We start from the raw sequence: 20239 nt of genomic DNA, 5'->3' as shown, positions 1-20239 counted from the left end.
GCAGTAGTTGGAGTCAAACCAGCAGAGTGCTGATTCTTAGCCCACCCAGCAGGAATCAGATGAGATCACCCCCAATACCCCCTAGCACAAATGGAAACAGCTACATTTTCTTCTCTAAAGAGGTGACAGTTTCTGTAGCTCCCTTTGCCACTGTACATTTTGTTTATGAGGGTTTCCCATCCCACATAAAAGAATCTGGAGGGCACATGCTAGAGGAAAAGGGGGAACATCTTCTTCCACAAGGTCTTTCTACTCATACTGCCATGGGATCCAACCCACTGAAATAAAATCTGTAATAATTGTAAAGGGACACAGCTTCTTGCATCATAAGCACAACATTAGTATTCTCTGTACTGGGTAAAGAAAAGAAGTATGTGGAATGAAGGAAGACCAGGCAACACATTAATGTTAACAAAATACTAAAAACACATTTTAAAAGTTTTTGAAACTGCTCCCTTTTCGAAACGGCAATGCATCATGATTGCCAAATTGGAAATACAGAATGGTTACTTAAGCTATTTTAGCCAACCCCCCGCCCCAGCATTTTAACAAAGTTATGATGTACCTTTGTCTTACAAGGTGGCTTTGCTCCCTGAGCTGTAATCTCAATAAAGTTGTGGCCTCTTTACCTCCAGCACTGTGTCTGTGTGTTTTGTCACCATGCCCCCCTTCCCGCTCTCCTCCCCCACTTAGCATTCACCTACAAACATTCTCTTCACTGACATCAATTTGTTTAGAAAAGTACAACCTTGCTTAGGATTGCACTGCAGTCCACTTAAAGCATAGAGTTTGCTTTCTGAAATTAACTAAATGAAAACGTTGTTTAGGAAATCACAACCCTCTTGTGTCTTGTCAGTATGTCTTTTTTTAAAAAAAAGTTCAAAAACTCTTGTGATTACAATTCTAACCACTGTAACTAGATATGCTGTGGATTTTGCCACAAAGACATTTGACTGATGAACTTATCTTGTTTGAAGGCAGTGATCAGAGGTGAGCTGGTCACTTCATGATGAGCAGCTATGAATGCCTGCTGAACCAGTTTGCATTGGGTCGCCCCAAAACTATGCTTGCACAAAGACATGCCAATTCAAACTGATCAGCTGCCATTAGTTTCACTAAGGAATACTTTGATGAATATCGAAGGGTAGGATTTTATTGAAACTCAGCATTTTTGATGACTGATTCCTACAATTTGTGAGCGATCTAATTATCTATTTAAACAATTACCTGCTGAAAGGAGCAGTTATACAGCAAGGATGAAAGTGTAATAGAACTTAACTGGACTTCGTAAGAATGCGCATGTGCAAAAAAATCAATTGCACAATACTGCATGGTTAATAAGGAATCCAGTGAAACAACCTATCGAACACCCACAAGCATATCAACAAACTATCAAACTTCTTGTTGAAAAATCAGGTCTCTTTTTGCAACCCACAAATAGGATGCAAGCCGAACCAGCAGGTGTTTGAGCATCCTTACCTGTAACCAACTGTACAGATTATTCAAAATAATGAAGCATCCATAGATGATTTGAATATGAAGCTGAGCTCCTAACACCCAGCCGTCATTTCCTCACTACTTAACATGACCTCACTTGCTATAATAGATGGTGCAGGAGGCAGTAGCATAATGCCACACCATTCATTACTTATTCTGCTAAAACAGAAGAGGCATCATACTTACAAGCAAAGCCTTGCATATGTTCATAAATATATATATTATTTACACAGCTCAGGTGGTAACTGTGATCATGGAACATGTACCTCTTTGGAATTCCCAAATAATAATAAGAGGATGGGGGAATTAAGAGAACCCTAAAATAAGTCTTTACACATTCACCTGTCTTGGTAGATATGCTTGTATTCTTTCACTTTAAATCTTAAATGATAAAATTGTCTAAAGATTATAATGAATATGTTATGTATGCAAGAAATTGTAGGACCATATATAAAATGTGTCTTGTTCTCAAAATGATTTAGAAGATTAATATATAGTCTTTAAGCAAGTCTTTACAAAGAAAAGAAAGCAGATCAAGGTAAACATAGGCTCACCTGTCTTTGTAATTGATCACAGTATCAATAATGGCATTCATCTGTTTTGTCAGCTTAGGGGGATTGGGAGACAATTTCTCTGCTGGAGGTCTTCCTCGCCTCTTTTTTGCCTTCTCTCCATCTTCTTTGCCTGAATCTTTGTCTACATTTCTTCTCCTTTTTCGCTTTTTAAGCCGAACTTCCTCTTCCATTTCTTCCAAATTGCCGTCTTCAATTGCCTAATAAGCATGGAAGCAGAAAATATTTCAAAAGTCAAAGACTTCAACAAAAGGATAAAATAATAATTCCACAAGGTGGAAAACCTCACAACAAAAACTTAATTGATTTATAACCGGAAATTGAACAAAGAAATCTTTATCGGTAGGTTTATGTTCAAAGTGCCAAAATGGGCATGGTCCTGAAAAATTTAATTGTAGCTGTGAGGGGCAGGAAGGCCACACCCCAGAAGGCCTAAAGCATCTACACTCAAAATACAATCAATATGGTATTTTAATAGCTACATTCATATATCAATTTTAATGCAAGTCCATAGACAAGGCAATCATTATGAGTTAAATGTCGCCTTTAAAACCCACAAACCCTCCTATGCGTGTACAGACACACAGACACACACACCCTTTCCCCACAAAAGACATCTCAAAGAGTTAAAAGGCCAGATACTTTTGCAGAAGAGTTTTCCAACAAAATTTCCAAACTTGCAAACCATCTTTTCCAAAACACCACCTAATTTTCACCCATTTTTAACAACCATTACTGAAAATGCAGAAGAGGTGGACAATACATCATTATACAGTAAAGAATATTGGTATTATGGGATGGGAAAAACAATACAATACAAACACAATCAGGCAACAAATACCAGTTTAAAATTTACCTGCAAATGTATGCTTTTAACCACAGCCAACAGCACTATGCAGTAGGAATGAAATCTGCTACAACAACAAACCTGGTTTAAAGGAAATCTGTTCACACTCTATCTAAGAAATCCATGTGACAGTCAGAGAAGCTGAACTTTCTTTGGTTTTAAAACAGAAGAAAAAAGCCAGATATACAGGATACTGGAGTCTTGCATAAAATTTAACATTAAAAAAATGTGAGGAAAAACCTTCCGATTTTTAAAGTAAATCACATCAGTATTTATGATGAATACTTTCTCAAAACATAAATGTTGATATTGTCCCTTTAGCTTCTCTGTACTGCCTAGAATACATGCAAATGCTAATCAATCCTTTCTCAGAGCTGAAAGAGCTCTAATCATAAGGCAATTACCTTCATTTTTCCACAGCACCAAACATGGCTAATATTTATGATCATGTGAGTGTAACAATCAATATACAAAGAGTGATTACATCCCAGACATAATTTTTTTTTTACTTGGGTATGTCTGTTGCAAAACGTTTTTGTGCATAAAACCTGCTGCACCACACGAAACAGGCTGGCATGTTAAAAACACCAGGGAGATTTCTGAGTCTGTTCCCTATTCATCCTCTGATGTGCAAATCCACAGAACAAACACGAACATATACAATCCTGAGGGGAAAGCCTGAAACCCAGGCCTTAATAATCAAAAGACAATTTCCATCATGCTTTCCACAGCATTCAGATAACCACTATGAAGGAGCTGGAGATTTCTGATGAGTTAAGGAGGAAGAAAGGAAGGCAACAAAAAAATATCTGCACACAAATTCATTAATATTCATTTGGCTAAAGGAGGACACCTACGATACACCGCAGCTAGCGAAGATTAAGAAAGGAAACTGTTCTGCAAATCTTGGAAGCTAGAAATGCTAATAATAAATACAGCATGCAAGGCTGTCAACAGTTAATGTTATTGCTCTCCTTAAGCACTCATTTGTACACAGCAAACACAGAGAACACCCCAGCTTTTGATGTGTTACACACCTACACATGCCTGTGATGTAGCTCTACTGAATCTTCAAGACGGCAATGAAAAAGGATATTTACCTTACCACTATCAGCAGGCCGGCTATCGGAAATCACAGTTAGTGGGGATAAAATTAACAAGCCAGCAAAGCAGCGAGCTGCTAGTCTCTTCATCAGCTGATCAGGAAAAAAAAGAGAGCTGGGAAAGGCTATGTTTTCATATACAAGTAATTTTATTTTACTGAAAATGTAATACTGGAAAGGACTGTAGATACTCAAATCTGCTGTTTCATTCTACCTACCACAAGGCCCAAAGCCTTCTTCCTTCAGCCTGTTTTAATATTGACAACTACTTATCATATTTTCCCCTTATTATTCCAGGAACTCAAATCAAGATTTTTTTTTTTGCCGGGCAGTTATTGATTCCTGGAAGCATTTTAATTATAGGATCTCTCTCTCCCCCTCTCTTTCTGTGTGTATATATATATATGTATATATATATAAAACCCAAATATATAATATATACATAAAATATACATATAAATACATACTTTTGAAAAAGCAATATATTGAAGTGTGCATTTTAAAGCTACATTATACACAAACCCCTTTGTTTCCTTTGTAACCCCTTTGTTTTCTTAGAAAATTATATATTTGGATTTCTGGAAATTTCTATATAAAAATTATCCTTTACAAAAAATCTGTGATTTAATTATGCTTTTGAAAGTGCATTTTTTAAAAATGATTAATCTATGTTTTGTAGTCTTTTTTTAAAAAAATTATGAACAGGCTAACTACATGCCTCTGCTACCACACCAATATTTCCTCATGCCATACCTACAGGAATATTTGAACTTACTACAATTAGTATTATCATCAAGTCTACACAATAAAGGCTTTAGGTATTTTATAAATACCTAAATACAAAAATATGAATGGGAAGAACTGGTTTTGCAGTAATTTGAACTAAAAATCAAAACTGCTTCTCCAAATTTTGTTGAAAAGTTATGAAAATTCACACTTCATCAAAATAAAGCTTATGTATATCAAATACTGGAAGATATTCCCTGTATACAAATCCAAGTAGGTATTATGATATATTAATTATTATTACTCAAATTAAAAATAAGGTATAATGTCAAAATAATACTGTACATTACTGATTTGACTTCATGTGGAGACATGCAAGTACAATGATAATTTATTTAAGTGGGATGGCTCATAGAAATTTGATACATTTTTCAGGGCACGAGTGCCACTCCATACTGTGGCTGTATTCTGATGTAACAATAAACTCTATTGAAACTGAGGATTCTCATAGTTGAGCATGAACACAGCTATGTTCGACCACTGTTCATACTGCTCCCTCACCCGGGCCATCTTTTCTCATGTGAGGAATGTTCCAGTTCGATCAAGCTCCAATTTGCCCACAATGTCCATTCTCACAGTGAATAAGCTGAATTCATGCATGACGCAGACAAACTTTGGTTTAATTAGTATGTTGTGATATCTGATCATAGCCCCTTTTACTAACATACCTAGAACAGCTTCTGACTGGCAGTGTATAGCCTGTCTGTAAGCCACAGCTCACCACATCTCATAAATTCAACTAATTCGAGGTCAGTGAGGTGAATACAAATAGAACGATGGGTAGGGCCGTTCCTAGGTTTAGGCAAGATTAGATAACCTCCTTCGGGCAGCATATATTGGTGTGCTGTTACTGTAGTGTTTCCTGACATTTTTTTCCATGGAGGAATCCCTAGATTTTTCTAATCCTGAGGAACCCTTACCTATGAAAATGTTTATAGGTCAGCAAAAGTTGATGGAAGGGAGCACAATTCAATTACTGCTAAATTACCGTCAATAAAATTTATTTGTAAAGAGCTGCTCTCTTTATTTTATAGATAGATAGACAGCTGAATAACATAACTGTTGAGCTGCTCTCTATTTTATAGATAGATCGATAGATCAATAACATGACCTTATTAACAGCAACGATTGGAATTTTTAAAGGTATTTCTATTTATTTATTTATTTGTTCCACAATTTCTCATAGAACTCCTGAAAATGTCCTGTGGAAATTCAAGGATCCACAGAACCCTGGTTGGGAAACATTAATGTACTTGTTACAAACATTTCTATTAAGTATTGTGATGGATAGGAATGGCTTTAGCTCCACCTCTCCTGGGAAACAGCCAATGGGGGCTGGTGAAATGCTGGACCAATGAGATTTAGTGTCCACTGGAGGGAAAGGAGGCTTTTGAGAGACTGAGAAAGAGAAAGATTTGAGACACTGCTAAGAAAGGCAGCAGAAAGATATCGGGCTGTAAATCTGTTCTGTTACATTGACACCTTCCTTGTTTAACCCTAGTATGGTTTTTAGGTCAAAATCCATTCACTCCTATGTTCCATCTTGTAAATAAAATTTGTTTTTGTTTTGTTTAACCCTGGCTGGCCTGAAGTTGTTAGCTGAGGAGAAATAAGATACACATACACACATCAATGGGCCTAGTAAATTAAACAGTGGCAGCATATATTGAGGGAAACTAACTTTTGAGTTCCCTTTTCCCCAATAGCCCTGGGATGTAGCTGGGTGAGAGGAGGTACATACAGGGAACTGACTGCCTATCCTGTGGAGCCTCTGGAAGAGGAGAGAGGGAACCCTGTGAAGATTTGGGTTAGGGCTCTCTGCCTGAAGCAATGGAGGCTAGACAGGTAGCATGTAGCGGTGGACTCCTGGCCTTTACTTGCCTAGAAAGCCCCAAGCCTGTGAAGAGGGAGGTTTGGAGTGGGTGGCAAAGATATGTGAAAGGCTGCTTGTATGAGAGGGGATCTACCCACGCTCGTCGTAAGTATATTTCCTATTAATAAAATGCTAATCTAACATGCTCATGTTACAGAAATTCAGCTCCCTTCTATTAGGCAGGAGTTCCAGTCATGCTCAGATGATGTGAGGGACCAGGAAGAGTCTGATTTATTATTCACAGCATCAATTCACATCCATGTGGGTCTTATGCTGCTTCCCACAGCCCTGCCCCTTTCTAACTATGTATCTGTATGGCTCATGGTAGACTGGGCAGACGAGAGAGTGAACTGCTCCAATTTTGTCTGTGCTACTTTTTAAAAGAGGGCAGATTGGAAAACAGGGCTGAAATGGAATTTTACTCAGAATTCTGGCTCCAGGGTCTTCACTTTCCTCAGAGCAAAACCAAGTATGTTCTATATATGTATGATTGTACTGTTAAATGAGAATAGTTGTAACAACTGCTTGCTTGTGTTTAAACACCTGCTGGGGATCCCAGCTGGCTGGTGTGAAGTCCTGCACAACCCTAACATAAAGGTCACCTTAAGGGGCTCTGGCAGGCAAGGTGAACGACAGCCACCTCCATATTCTCAAAAGTGTGCTAATGTGCAGGAACAGCATCTTCTGCCACTTTTCTGGCCCTAAAACTAGCTCTTTTTCCATGGGAGATTCACTGACAGTAGTCAGGCTGTCAGCTGCACCCATTATCTTCAGCCCATGCCTTGTCCAAGGAATCTGTAATCAATAAGTCATGCCCTGAGTTTTCCCAGTCTCCTGGGTCTATATCATCCTTCTCTCCCTTTGCTTCTGGCTGGTCCATCTTCCACGCACAATTATATTCAGAAGATGATAAAGAATTTCATCTAGAGAGAAGATCTAACCCTAACAGTGTTTTTTAAAGGCTGTATTGCTGAAAAATGAAGCAGAGACCGTACAGAATCAGCACCTGAAAGGTCAAGGTGGTTAATGTTCGATCCCTTAAAATGCAAACAATATGGGCCCATTTGTTTAATATGGCAACTTTAACAACTACAGTTTTCAGAAATGTTAGACTGGGAAAATTTCAGCAAGCTTCTACCCAGAGTATCGCATAACCTAGCAGTTGAACCAAGATGGTTAAAACACAGAATTTGCTGGACACAGAAATCCCAGCCAGAAACCAAATCCACGGTGCCCATATTTGCAACAGCAGCGCATGGGTTGTACTAGAGAGGAAGAGGGACATAAGATCCCAAGACACAGTTGGGGAACCATTTCCCCTACCTATAGCTTCAAAATATGTATTAAGATATGAAAACTTCAGCTGTTTTCTAAAGGACAGCTATGACAAAAACATAACAAAAGCATTTAGGAGTTTCTCTAAAGAGTGTTTTTCTACTTTCTTCATTTGCAGACAGTTTAAATTAAAAAAATATATATAGAAATCATATCAAAGTAACAAAACAGATTATACTAAGCAGTAACACCACCAAACAAGATTCTGAAAATTCACTCTCAAAATAACCAAGTCACAATTTTCTGTCCCCCTTCTCCTGTACATTTGGGAAGGTCAGAAGGATGGCGTAGAAACACCAGAGTGAGGAAAATCATGCCACAGCTATAACAATTACACATTCCTCAAGTCTTGGCACATTCCTCAAGTCTTGACAGTGAATCCCCCAACCTGCATGTTGGGTGTAACTAGGGAAAGCAAACCAGTTATAAGTTGAGAAGTAAAAGCCTCTGAGTCCTTGGCCTATGTAAAATTCTTTCCCAGTCTTGTCAACTAGCAGCTATTCCGACACCGCAACAAAGACCCCTAGAAATACCTGAAGTAAAATATTAATTCCAAGAGAGGGAGGGCAGGATTGCTGGCAAAGGGGTTGAACTATCTCTGCCCATCCTCCTTTAAAGGTCTGGCATGAATAAGAAGGAAACCACTTGGCTCTGTCCCCCAAATGCTGACAACCAGCAACCAAAGGGGGGGGGGGAGGCCAAAGGATGGCAACATAGGACACTCGGTTGATAGCTGTCAATAGGTGCAGCTGCCCAGTATCCTCATCCCACCCCTGTGGATACAAGGACCATTTCTGTCTTGTAGCAATTAACTGAATTTATTCCTGGAACAGAGACCAGGCAGGAGGGAAAGAGAAAAGGGTATCATAAAAACACCGGAGTGAGAAAATCAGGCCACAACTTTACTGGTTACAGATTCTTCAGATATTGGCATAACATGGGTAGGGGATAACAAGTGCTACTGCAAGCCCGATTTTTGGCAGTGAATCCCCCAACCTACCCATTGGGGTAACCAAGGAAAGACAACCAGTTATAAAGCAAGAACTGGTAGACACTGTTATTCGTTCTTGTCACCATACTTGTGGGAATGTGGTCAGCATGCTGGCCCAGGAGGTGCCCACCACAGTCCTCAGCCTGAATCCTTTAAGCGCCCCCCCTTTGGATCATGTGGGAATCCACCCCTGTATAACACTGTACTATGTTCCCCAACCCAATGCCTAAACACAACAGTAGCCAGCCACCAGACAAAAGGAAGCTGTAATAGCTACACAAGTAAGTCCATTTCTTGAGATCCCTTCACCACACATCATTGCCATAATTGGAGAACTACCGGCTGAGAGGTATAGCTGCCCACCATCCTCCTATTCCTCCCCCACCCCAGCCTCAAAGGTCATTCCTGTCAAATAGTAGTTAGGTGAATATGTTATCTATATATAGATACAGCAGCAGTTTTAAGATTATTTTTTAAATCATAAGACATGTGTATTTGTACTAGATAGCAATACTTTTTAAATCTTTTTTTCGAAGGCAGTAAAAAATGGACAACCTTTCTATTACTTGCAAAATGATAAGAAAAATGAAAGGCAAGTGATGAGATAGAAATTTTTCTTTAAGCAAAGTGAGGAAAGTTGACCTCTCTATGGTCCAGTGCAGATGTAAAGCTTGTGATCCCTTAGAGATATTAAAAGATTGCACAGCAACCCCTCTATGTTTCCAACATCTTCTGATCTTAATTATTGGCCCATTCTGCTTGGTCAATTTAGTACAATTCAGATTCCATTCTGCTTTTCTCGATCTCCAGATTTCCACACAAGGAAAGGAGGCATGAGATGCAGAATCGACCTTTGCCTGACTTTTTCTGTGCGCACATAAGGCGACTGAAACAAGCCCCAAGCAACTGAACATCCATTCTCCGCTTTTTGTAATTAGGGGAGAGTCGCAATACTGTGACATTTGTGCATCCTACCCCTTTAAGCACAGTCTCTCCTGTTTTCTGATGGCAATCCACATTCCCCATTGATCACTTCTTGGGTTTACTTATTATTTTTCTTTATTTACAACCAGGGCTCATGTTCAAGAATCCGCCCTCTTGGAGCTGTACCAATTCTGGGTTGCCTCCCCCAACAAAACAACTAAAGACTAATGAATTTGAATTTCTGAGGGAAGATGTAAAAAAACTTGTCACAACCACTTTAAGGAATAGCTATGCTGTGCTTGAAACAGAAGAATCTTTCCAATCCTCAGATAGCTCTGTATCACTGGGTGAAACCTCCCTGTTTGAACAGGAGTCCATTCAGGACACTTTGGAAAAAATGCAAAAGCATGTTAGCAATGAAACACAGCACTTTGCTGTCATGGAATCTGTGGCTAAGCAATGTTTACTGACAGCCAAAACAGTACTTGACATTTATAAACAACTTGTCTCAGTGTCTAGCAAAGTTGAATGTCTGTGAACCTCACTTGAAGTTTGACAAGAAAATATTTGGAGAGATGTGTTTCTTAAACTAATTGTTCAGCCTCTAATGCCAAGGCACCATACTCTGAAGAAGATACCAGATTAGTTAACTTGCAAACGTATCCAATTTCATCCTTAAATCATTGTCAAACTTTTGCTCAGGCTGATCATGCCTTTCAGGGTTGCAAAAGGATATTGCAGCTAAACCAGGTTACACTTTGCACTGGAAAGAACGCTGAATGCTGGACCTCACATAAAAATGTCATCAATTCCTTATGTAAACTCCTTCAAATAGATCCTCAGTTAACAGATCTAACTGCCATGAATTGGCTGCCAGCCATGTCAGCAGTTAAAAGGGGTGCTTTTGACTTTTAAACAATCTACCCTTAATGTTGCTAAAAATGAAAACCTTCCTACTGTCCTACCAAATCACTCCTGTTCGAATGTTTCGTGATATGACCGTTCAGCCACTTATTGTCAGGACAGGAGTGTCAATCAGCCCCCTGTAACAGGTAATGGAAATGAATGGCCTATAAGGAAGCCAAGTCCTAATTCTATAAAGAAGCCAACTTTTCCCCACAGCCATCCAAAACCCTTAATTGATACCAAATGTATTTCTTCTTCCCTCCTCTTGGGACTTTGACTAACAATGACCCAGATGGAAGTATTTGTAGGTTGGAGGAATCTGAGAATGTGTTGACCTGTCTACATACGTCAGCTAAAGTGGTTATATCCCACCCTTTTTTAGCAGCAAACAATCTTCAGAAGGGAAATGAAGAAGAAAGGCCATTGATCTATGAGCCAATTGTGTTTCCAGCTATTCCTGCTAAAGATTGTGAACTTACGTTATATGACAACATTTTAAACTGTGAAATTGAATTGACTTGCCTACTCAATCCAGATATAAATCTTTCATCAGCAGTCGTCAGCTCACAGGAAGGGACTGAACATTTGAATACCTGTCTCATTCAGTGGAAGACCATGCTTTACTGCTGTTCAGTACTAGGAAATATGATTTATTGGCCAGGTATCCTGTGGTATTGCTCACCAGAGACCCAAGATCCAGAAGAGATTCCCCCATCTCACCTCAGCATTGTGGACTAACATCTCTGTGCTGTGGATAGTCAAGCTGGGCCTCTACACATTGTCCCTGCAGGGAGGAATCTGTCCAAAACTGGCCAGTTTGGCACTCCCTTTGGAAAGCATCTTGGAATTGAGTTAAAGTTATGTCTGATCAGATAACAAATTGGTGAGATTTTAAGTTTTTTTAAAATCTGTTTTATGTGAAGAAAATCTGGATTTTAATGTCTTTTATATGTTTTTATCTTTTTGTCTTATATTATAAAAATCACATGCAATTTTTATTCTAACCAGTAATTAGTTAGGATGCCCCTTCAGGACAAGCCAAGAGAGTGCATCTTATTGTTTGTGTTTCCTTTAAACACAAACATCTTCCCTCTCAATCAAGTGTTCTGCAGATCTCCAACACTGTAAATACTTGCAAGAAACCAGATCATTGTTACATTTGTTTTTATTGTGTTAACACACAGTTAGCGTCCGTGTGTGTGTGTGTTTCCCCAGTGACTATCTGACCTAGCTAGTGCAGGGGAGTTTCTCCTCCTTACCCCTGTGAATGGTCATACTTAAAAAATAAAAACTACACACATAACTTTTAGTTCTTTTAACTTTTTATCTGTACATAAAATAAGATGGAAGATCTAGGGAAAATTACTTTTTAGGCTATCCTGTCAGTCACTTCTTTTTATTTTTTTTTAAAAACATCATACTCTATAACTAAGATTGAGTTAAGAACTAATTGAAAGGAGAAAGTGAGATGGCGTGAACAGAATAAGGGTATGACAGTGCAATGGTGGTCAGTAATTTTATTCTAGCGGGATGCTAGCAACCCTGAAAGGGTCAAAATCTATTATTTGTGTTTATACCCAACGTGAAATTATTATTTTTTTTTAAAAAAGAATCCGCCTTCCCCATCCCAGAATATGGTCATGTGATATGAGCAGACCAGTGAGAATGCTGTTTTGTGTTTGGGCAGCAGCATTTTAACATTTTGCTCTGGCAAAATGTTTTTCACAAAGAGTGAAAAATTCACAATTCACACCAGAGCAATATGTTGAAGCAAGTGTGAAAAATACTTTGTAGCCTCCCCCCCCCCCGCACCCAGAACTCTGCTACCAATTGCCTCACCATAATTAAAAAAGAAAAAAGAAAGAAAGGTGGGCACGGGACTGCCCAAACAGCGAATAAAGGGACAGGGTGAAGTGGGGGATGGCAGACACACTGAGATCCTACACTGCAACATTACAATGCATACGCTGAATTTTTAAAAAAGTGGTATCAGTTCCAGTCCCACAAAAAGTGACTTCAAACAGACAGATCTATTCTCAACCCATCTGGAATAAGAAAGCAGATGCCAAATCGCCTTGAAGTTGTGCAGTACAAAATACTGCTGGCTTAAACTGTGCCATGCAGAATGGGCCATTGTTAATAAGGCTTATGTCAGTTTTGGCCTTAATCAGAGTTAGGGCTAATAAGGTTTGCTTTTAACCAGGATCTGATACCAGAGTTATGTGTTGATACAAGACTTGCTCAGTGGGGAAATGGCAGGAGAAATTCCCAACTAAGAAGGTCAGGATGGAAGCATGTGATATCAGAACCTGCTGCCAATCATGGTTAAGGGACAAAAAGCATCGTATTATATCTTCTGCCCCAAGTCTAATACAAAGTCAAAATCAATAAATCCTAGTAGACTGCCAGCATCCAGAAATGCTTGTCTTCATTTTATCATCAATCTCAGAATCATATTTCCTTTTTAAAAATAGTCTCTCAAATAAAATTTCTTCCACTTAAGTAATTCCTAATCAACAGTCTGGTATCCATTCAGATTTAGACATAAAACAGTTGGCTTTACCTCTTCTCAACCAAATGGAAAATATGCTTTTTTCAAATGAAAAGGAGGAGGGGAAAGGCAACTTACAGCCTGAACTCACCTTTTCACCAGTAAAAGTAAATCACAGCTGAATTTACAGTTGACTGACAAGTTGGTAACTGACAAGATTGATACTGTCCTTGTAAGATTATTGTATTTTGAGACAGAAGGGCTATTTAGGAAGCAGTTACTTTCTCCCAGCAACGCATTGTTAGGCAAAACAAAAATAAGGAAAAGAAAGGATCTACAATTATTCACTACAGAGAGCAACACTTACACTGAAAAGCCCTTTCTTCCTGGGCAAATTTATCACAATCAGCACACTATGCATGTGTCTTTCTTTTGTATCATAATGATCACTCAATAGAGCTAAAGAAAAAGGAAGACATAGACAAAACAAGTGGAAACATTTGTGGATGTTTTGTGTGCAATACCTTCTGTTTCTTTCACAAATGCTTTCCCATTTATATGCACATACCAGAGCTTTCCACACCACTTGTGGGCATAACTTTTTTGTGTGTCTTGTCTGTGACTGTTCTGTTTATATTTCCTTGTTGCTGCTCATTAGTTGCTTCCCTCACTGTGTTACTGCTTGGACTCTATTGCTGCTATTTTGGAGGCTATTGGGGGTATTTTTAAACACTGATATTTTACTGAATATTACTGTATCTTATAACTTTGAGGCTTGGCTTCTATGGCACTGTTCTCCTTGTGCGTCTCTCTGACTGCTGTGATGGTTGTTTCTTCTGTTGCTAGCCTTTCCATATGCACAAGACCATTGTTTTTCAAGGAAGTGGCAAAGGAAGCAAGCACCACAGTGGATGAAAACATCTGGAGCAGGCAGAGAGAAGGGCAAGAGGAACAATGTTATAGGATCCAAAACTTCAGTTTTACTGTTAAAACTGATCTCAAAAGCAATATGCTAAATATTTTATTTATTTAAAACATTTCTATGTTGCCTTTCCACCCAAATAGGTTCCCCAAGGTAACAAAAATCAATACATTAAAACATTTCAACAGCATTTAAAATAAAGTACATATAAAACAATTCAATAAAAACATATAAACACAAAAACACACATATACCACAACCAGGGAGGAACAACAACAAAGGTTACTGAGGGTAAGACAAACAAAACAGATTAAGTCTTCACCTATTGATGGATGACAATGATAGAGGGAGACAGCTGACTCTCCCTGGGGAGGGAATTCCAAAGTCTTGGTGCCACAACCAAGAAGGCCCTTTCTTGGGTGGCCACATGTCTAGCCTCAGATGGTGGGGGTACCCTAAGCAGGGCCTTGAAAGAATGGACAGGTAGGTTCATATGGGAGAAGGCTGTCCTTAAGGTATGCAGTCTCCAAGCAGTATAGAGCTTTAAAAGTCAGTACCAGCACCTTGAATTGGGCCCAGAAGAAAATTAGGAGCCAGAGGAGATGGAACAAGAGTTGGAGTGACATGGTCTCTACAACCCACTTCAGTCAACATTCTGGCTACAGCATTGTGCATCACCTACATCTTCTGGACTGTCTTCAAGCTTAGCCCCATACAAAGCACACTGCAGTAATTAATCTAGGTGCTACCAAGGCATGCACCACAGTGGCAAGATCTTTCCTGCCCAAGAAGGGCTACAGCTGGCTCACCAGTCAAAGACAGTGAAAGGCACTCTTGGCCGCCGCCACCACCACCACCACCTGTTTATCCAACAGGAGGTCTCAATCCAGCCGCACCCTTAAGGTATAAACCTGCTCCTTTAAGTAAAGTGAAACCCCTTCCAGAAGAGGAGATATCCTATTTCCTGGGTCAAACCTTCCCCCATCAGCAGCAGCTCCATTTTGTCAGGATTACGTTTTGATTAGCCCTTATCCACCCCCAAAATACCTCCAAATTCCTGTTCACAGTTTCCAAAGACCCCTGGAATCTGCTGGAAGCATGAGATAGAGCTGAATGTCATTCACATAATACTATTACAAGATTTCTACCCTACCTTTATAGGGCCACTGAAGCAGCTAACAAATTAAAGTTTACATCTTAAAAGCAATTAAAACCAACACAGAAACACTCCATTAAAATAATTTAAAACCAGAACTAAAAATAAATACAAAAGATACAAACAACAGTTTAAAACATTGGCGAGGGAGGCAGGATCACTGAGGAAATGCCAAGCAAAACAAAAAAGGCTGCACCCACTGGTGGAAGACAACAACAGAAGGGAACAATCTCGCTGGGGAGAGAGTTTCAGAGTTTTAGCACCACTACTGATAAGGCCCTCTCCCAGCGTGTTGGAATGTGGAGGCACCTGAACAGGGCCTCTGAAGATAATGCAGTAGCTGGGTATTGGTGGTAACTCAACCCAAATCTCTGGATGACGTCTCCCAGCAGTGTTACATAGATGTTGAAAAGCATATGGGAAAAGACAGAAGCTTGCAATATTCCGTAGGCTGAAAGACAAGGGGCAGATCAGCTGTCCCCCAATGCCATCTTCTGAAACCTACCTTCCAGGAGGACTGAAACAACTGCAGAACAGTGCAGTCCAGAAGGGTACTGTAATAGATGGTATCAAAAGCCACACAGAGGTCCAGGAGAATTAACAGGGTCACACTCTCCCTGTCCATCTCCTGGAACAGGTCATCCACCAGGGCAACCAGGGCTGTTTCGGTACTCTCAGTTTTCCAAAACTCTGAGAAGCTGGAATGTAAGCATTCCATAACATCTCAACCACCAGATCAACAGCTACTGAAAACACCTCAAGCCAGGGTTATGACAGTCAGTAGGTATAGAGCTACACGTTGTATTTTATAGTTCTTGAGCATTTCATTGCTTTCAATCAAATCCACAAGACGAAATAAAATAAATCTTCATTAGAGTTAGATAGATGTAAGCAATTCTGCATAAAACTAGACTGAAACTAATATTATGCATAAGCTATTAATAAATGAGAGCCTGTGTTATCTAACCGATAATACTGCAAGGTCACATTAAGAACTACCACAGGTTTTCAGCCTGAGGCTTGTTTTTTACTTATAATTGCTCTTGGCCAAGTCATATAAGTAATTTGAACCTTTCTGGCAATTCCTTATAGAGAGGCTCGTATTATATGTATGTGATCACTGGTGGCTGAAAGTAAGAGGCAGAAAGTGATATGGCTGCTGTTGCTGTCAAGTGGTCCTTACTGTTGGGAGACACAACACAGTGGTAGATAGAGCCAAGAGACAACAGGAGTCAGCATCAGCACTGTGCAGACATGCAGTTGCTGACTGGCCAGGCATTTGTAGCATAGTACTAGCAATTATTTTTTTTCTGCTTGTGGTTCTTCAGATCACACCCACCATTTCTGGAAAGTAGCCATGTAGGTCAGTTCTAGATCTGCCAAGTAAAAACACACCGCAGATTTGCATCTACAGATAATACCCCACTTTCATAACTTCTAATTATTTTAATTGCTGGTATTTATTTGGTTCTTATTCATCCACAGAAAGTAAACAACAATTATAGCAGAAGTTAACGCACAAGTTTATACAGAAAAGTTAATTTTTTTTCTAGACAGGAATGCAACTGTGTTGAACCTCTTAGTGGTTCATGTGCTCACTCTATCCCAAGCAGATAAGAACAAGATATCCGATCACACAAACTATCAGTAGGCCAGAGCATCTGTGGATATTGCAAGGAGGAGAGTTTTCTAAATAGCTGAAAAACATCTGGATGGACAAGAACAATCTAATTCTTGAATGTTTTATTGCAACCTCTCATTCTGAAGCAAGCTTTTGGATCTCAGCAATGTCTAATGGGCACCAGACAATGAAAATGTAGAAAAAAGGCCTTTCAAAATGTTAAGATTTTTAATCATTTACTCAACCAGACACATGACACACAATAATCACCAATTTACTATACTGCAATAAATGGCCTGCGTCCAATTAAGAAGGAAGACAGCACTACTGTTGCTGTAATTTAGGTTCTAGCATAAGCTTTCTTGTTAATTATAATTAAAATTATGTACTCACTCTGAAAAGAATAAACTGACCTTATCTGCAATAGAGAAAATTTTTATTGCATTCTTCTAATTATGAAGTAAAAAATCAAAATTAGCCACCTATCCAGTGTATAACAAAATATACAGCACATACCCTTAACCACTGTTTTTCTGTCAAAGCATCACTGTAGTCCACATCCCTGCGCTGTCGGGATCCTCTCCCAAATATTTTCTCCTCCTCTTCCTCACATGTAAGTCTTTCAACTTCAGCATCATCTTTGATAATCCAGGATGGCAGATCATCTTCCTCCATCAAGCGTGGTTTGCGTTTTGGATTTCGGGCATCCTCTCTACGCCGGTCCATATCCATCCGCTGTAAGAATAGTAAGATTCTTAATCATTCTAAACAACAATAAACACTGTATTTCATTCTTGCAAAATGTTTCCAATTTCTAGGCACTGGCATTAACTATAGAGGTCCTAGGAAAGTTTTTCTAGCTCATGCCTTTGGAGCTAATTGTTCCTTATGATAGAGAAATTCGTAGTCTGATTTCTCTGACATATTTATGTTCTGGATTATGAAAAATAACAACAATAAATTTTCAATTGGCTGGTCTTAGGGAAAAGCTGGTATTTGAAAACTACTAGAATGCATATTAGCTACTATTATGTAATTACATTTGGAGATGGTGATTGCCTTAATTACTTGTTCAGTACTTTGAATTCTCAGCAACTCAAATACAGGAGAAGTTCAGCAAGGGATATACTAGTTTTGTGAGTAGCCTTGAAAAAAACTGTTCTATCACTTGTATGAAATAATGAAAGATGGATATGGCAATGATGATATCATACTGCTACAGAATTTGGTGGTAAATTCACACTCCAACACTGCTTTTGAACAATCCACGTAGAGCACATTGTAAAGGCACTATGGACAGCAATCTCCCATACAGCTATGAAAAGCCTATATAGGTACAGAATTTCAGTCCTGACTCCTGACTATGAAACTCTGCATACAATTAAGTCTTATGTTTCTTACCACAGTATGACCATGAATCCCCTTGAAAACTCAACTAATCTTCAAATGAACTGGAAGTGTGTATATTTTTTAAACGCTAAAATGAGACCAAATAATTTTAATGCATAGATTACTGAATGTATACAAATAATGCACAGGATATGTTTCTTCTACTGGAAGTATTTGACTTACTCCTTGTAAGATATCAATTGAAAGGCCCACATGAAAATCTTTTTAATTATGTACTTGAGAGCAGTAACACTTACCAAACTCCCAAATCTGATCAACTAAACCTTGAAAACTTTCACTAAATCATCAAATGAATAGGGCAAAGAATTGTATTCTCTCCCACTCTAAAGCTATTTATATAAGACATTCTTTGGCCACACTCTCCCACACTATAAATTTAAATGTAACTTATGAGAATGACAAGAGATGCAAAATACCTTTCAATTCTAGGAATCTATTATACCCTCAAACTTTATCCACTTTGTTTCTTCAATATCACTATAACATTGGTGTAAAAGGAAGACAAAGGAAATTATTTTTGAGAGGTAAGACACTCATTTCTCTGAAGCAAAACTGAGGGATGAATACTCCTGATGGTTTTTCAGTGAACAGAAGAAAGATGTTGAAATAGGCCTTAGTCTCAATATGGCAGCAGGCTGTGACTCCAGTTGGTTAACTGTCAAAGAGCTTGCAAGATTTCATGTTGTTAGGATTTACTGGATTTTTTAAAAAAATTTATTAGTGCAAAAACTTTTTTAAAAAATTAAAAAGCAAACAGGACAGAAAAAGAAAACAGTGCTAGCTACAAAAACACTATTGGCGAATCTATACATAGGTATCTATAAAAGATTTCCAAATATCTAAAAAGAAGTCCATGAACAGTTGCCTTCTATACGCGATACGTTCAAATGTTGTTAAGTTTGTAAGGTTTTCAATTCAGTGATTTACAGTAGCTTGGCTTTCCAATGCTGAAGTATAAGTATTTTAGCAACGGTAAGGGCATGGATGGTAGGATTTACTGGAATATGGAAGAGGCTTTTCATGCTAGTCTTGATTAGCACCAGCTCTTTAACTGGTCCATCAGTCCAAAAGAGTTCAATATTCTTCTTTAATTTATATATTTAATTCAATTCCACTTAAATTTTCTCCCTTCTTCAGTAAACCCTACCCTTCTTAGTTCCTCCTAATTTTATTTATAAGTAAATGTACAATCTCAGGTTTCAGGTCTACAATATTCTGCTTTCTTTGTTATTTTTAAGAAATGTTTTAAAGTGATTTTATTATTTATTGTGCTGTTTTCTTTTTCACACTGCTTTTAATACTGTACTAGCGTGTAGGACAAAAAAATCTATAAATCAATCAGTGCTTTCATGGAGTGAAGCTCGCAGTTTTCTCAATGCTGTTGCTTCTGGCTTGTATTTTTTTTATCAAGATCTGCAGTTGAGGATCAGCAAAGATGGGCAGAGGAAGAAAGAACAGATGAAGAAGAGGAACCAGTTGGTCTACCAACAGAGCAGGTGCCACAGCATCCTCTTGTGGCACATAGGAAAAAATGCATTCCAAGACCTTCTGACTGTCCAATGGATCCAGGAGTGTTTTATTTCATGCTACAGTGAAGGAAAAGCACAAAGGACAAAACATTTGGTCCATGCTGTCTGACATACAAACAGGCACTGGGCAGGTACAAATCCATTTGCATCCCGGCTTCTCAGGTAACATAGAGGCTAAATTTGCAGAACAGGAATACAGTACATCACCATGTCAAGGATATGTTTCCAACAGTTATATTCTATGCATCCTTGAACAGGTGCACAACTTGAACTCGG

At 38.7% G+C, this 20239-nt stretch overlaps 1 protein-coding gene across 4 annotated transcripts in view; it reads right to left on the bottom strand.

Annotated features, from left to right (window-relative positions):
• The window catches only part of SMARCA2 (SWI/SNF related, matrix associated, actin dependent regulator of chromatin, subfamily a, member 2), a 145916-nt gene that overhangs the window by 21318 nt on the left and 104359 nt on the right, over positions 1 to 20239 (bottom strand). For 3 of the 4 annotated variants that reach the window (XM_054987638.1, XM_054987637.1, XM_054987640.1), the window contains 2 exons: positions 17541 to 17759; positions 2052 to 2269 (listed from right to left, as the gene is read on the bottom strand). In XM_054987638.1, the coding sequence (XP_054843613.1) occupies positions 2052 to 2269; positions 17541 to 17759 (437 nt within the window). Of the gene's footprint in view, positions 1 to 2051; positions 2270 to 4016; positions 4259 to 17540; positions 17760 to 20239 lie in introns of those variants that run through there. The other variant, XM_054987641.1, reaches the window with a different exon arrangement.

This window comes from Eublepharis macularius, chromosome 8, assembly GCF_028583425.1.
Source record: "Eublepharis macularius isolate TG4126 chromosome 8, MPM_Emac_v1.0, whole genome shotgun sequence".
NCBI classification, from domain to species: domain Eukaryota; kingdom Metazoa; phylum Chordata; class Lepidosauria; order Squamata; family Eublepharidae; genus Eublepharis; species Eublepharis macularius.
This window is presented reverse-complemented; position numbering and strand designations above follow the sequence as displayed.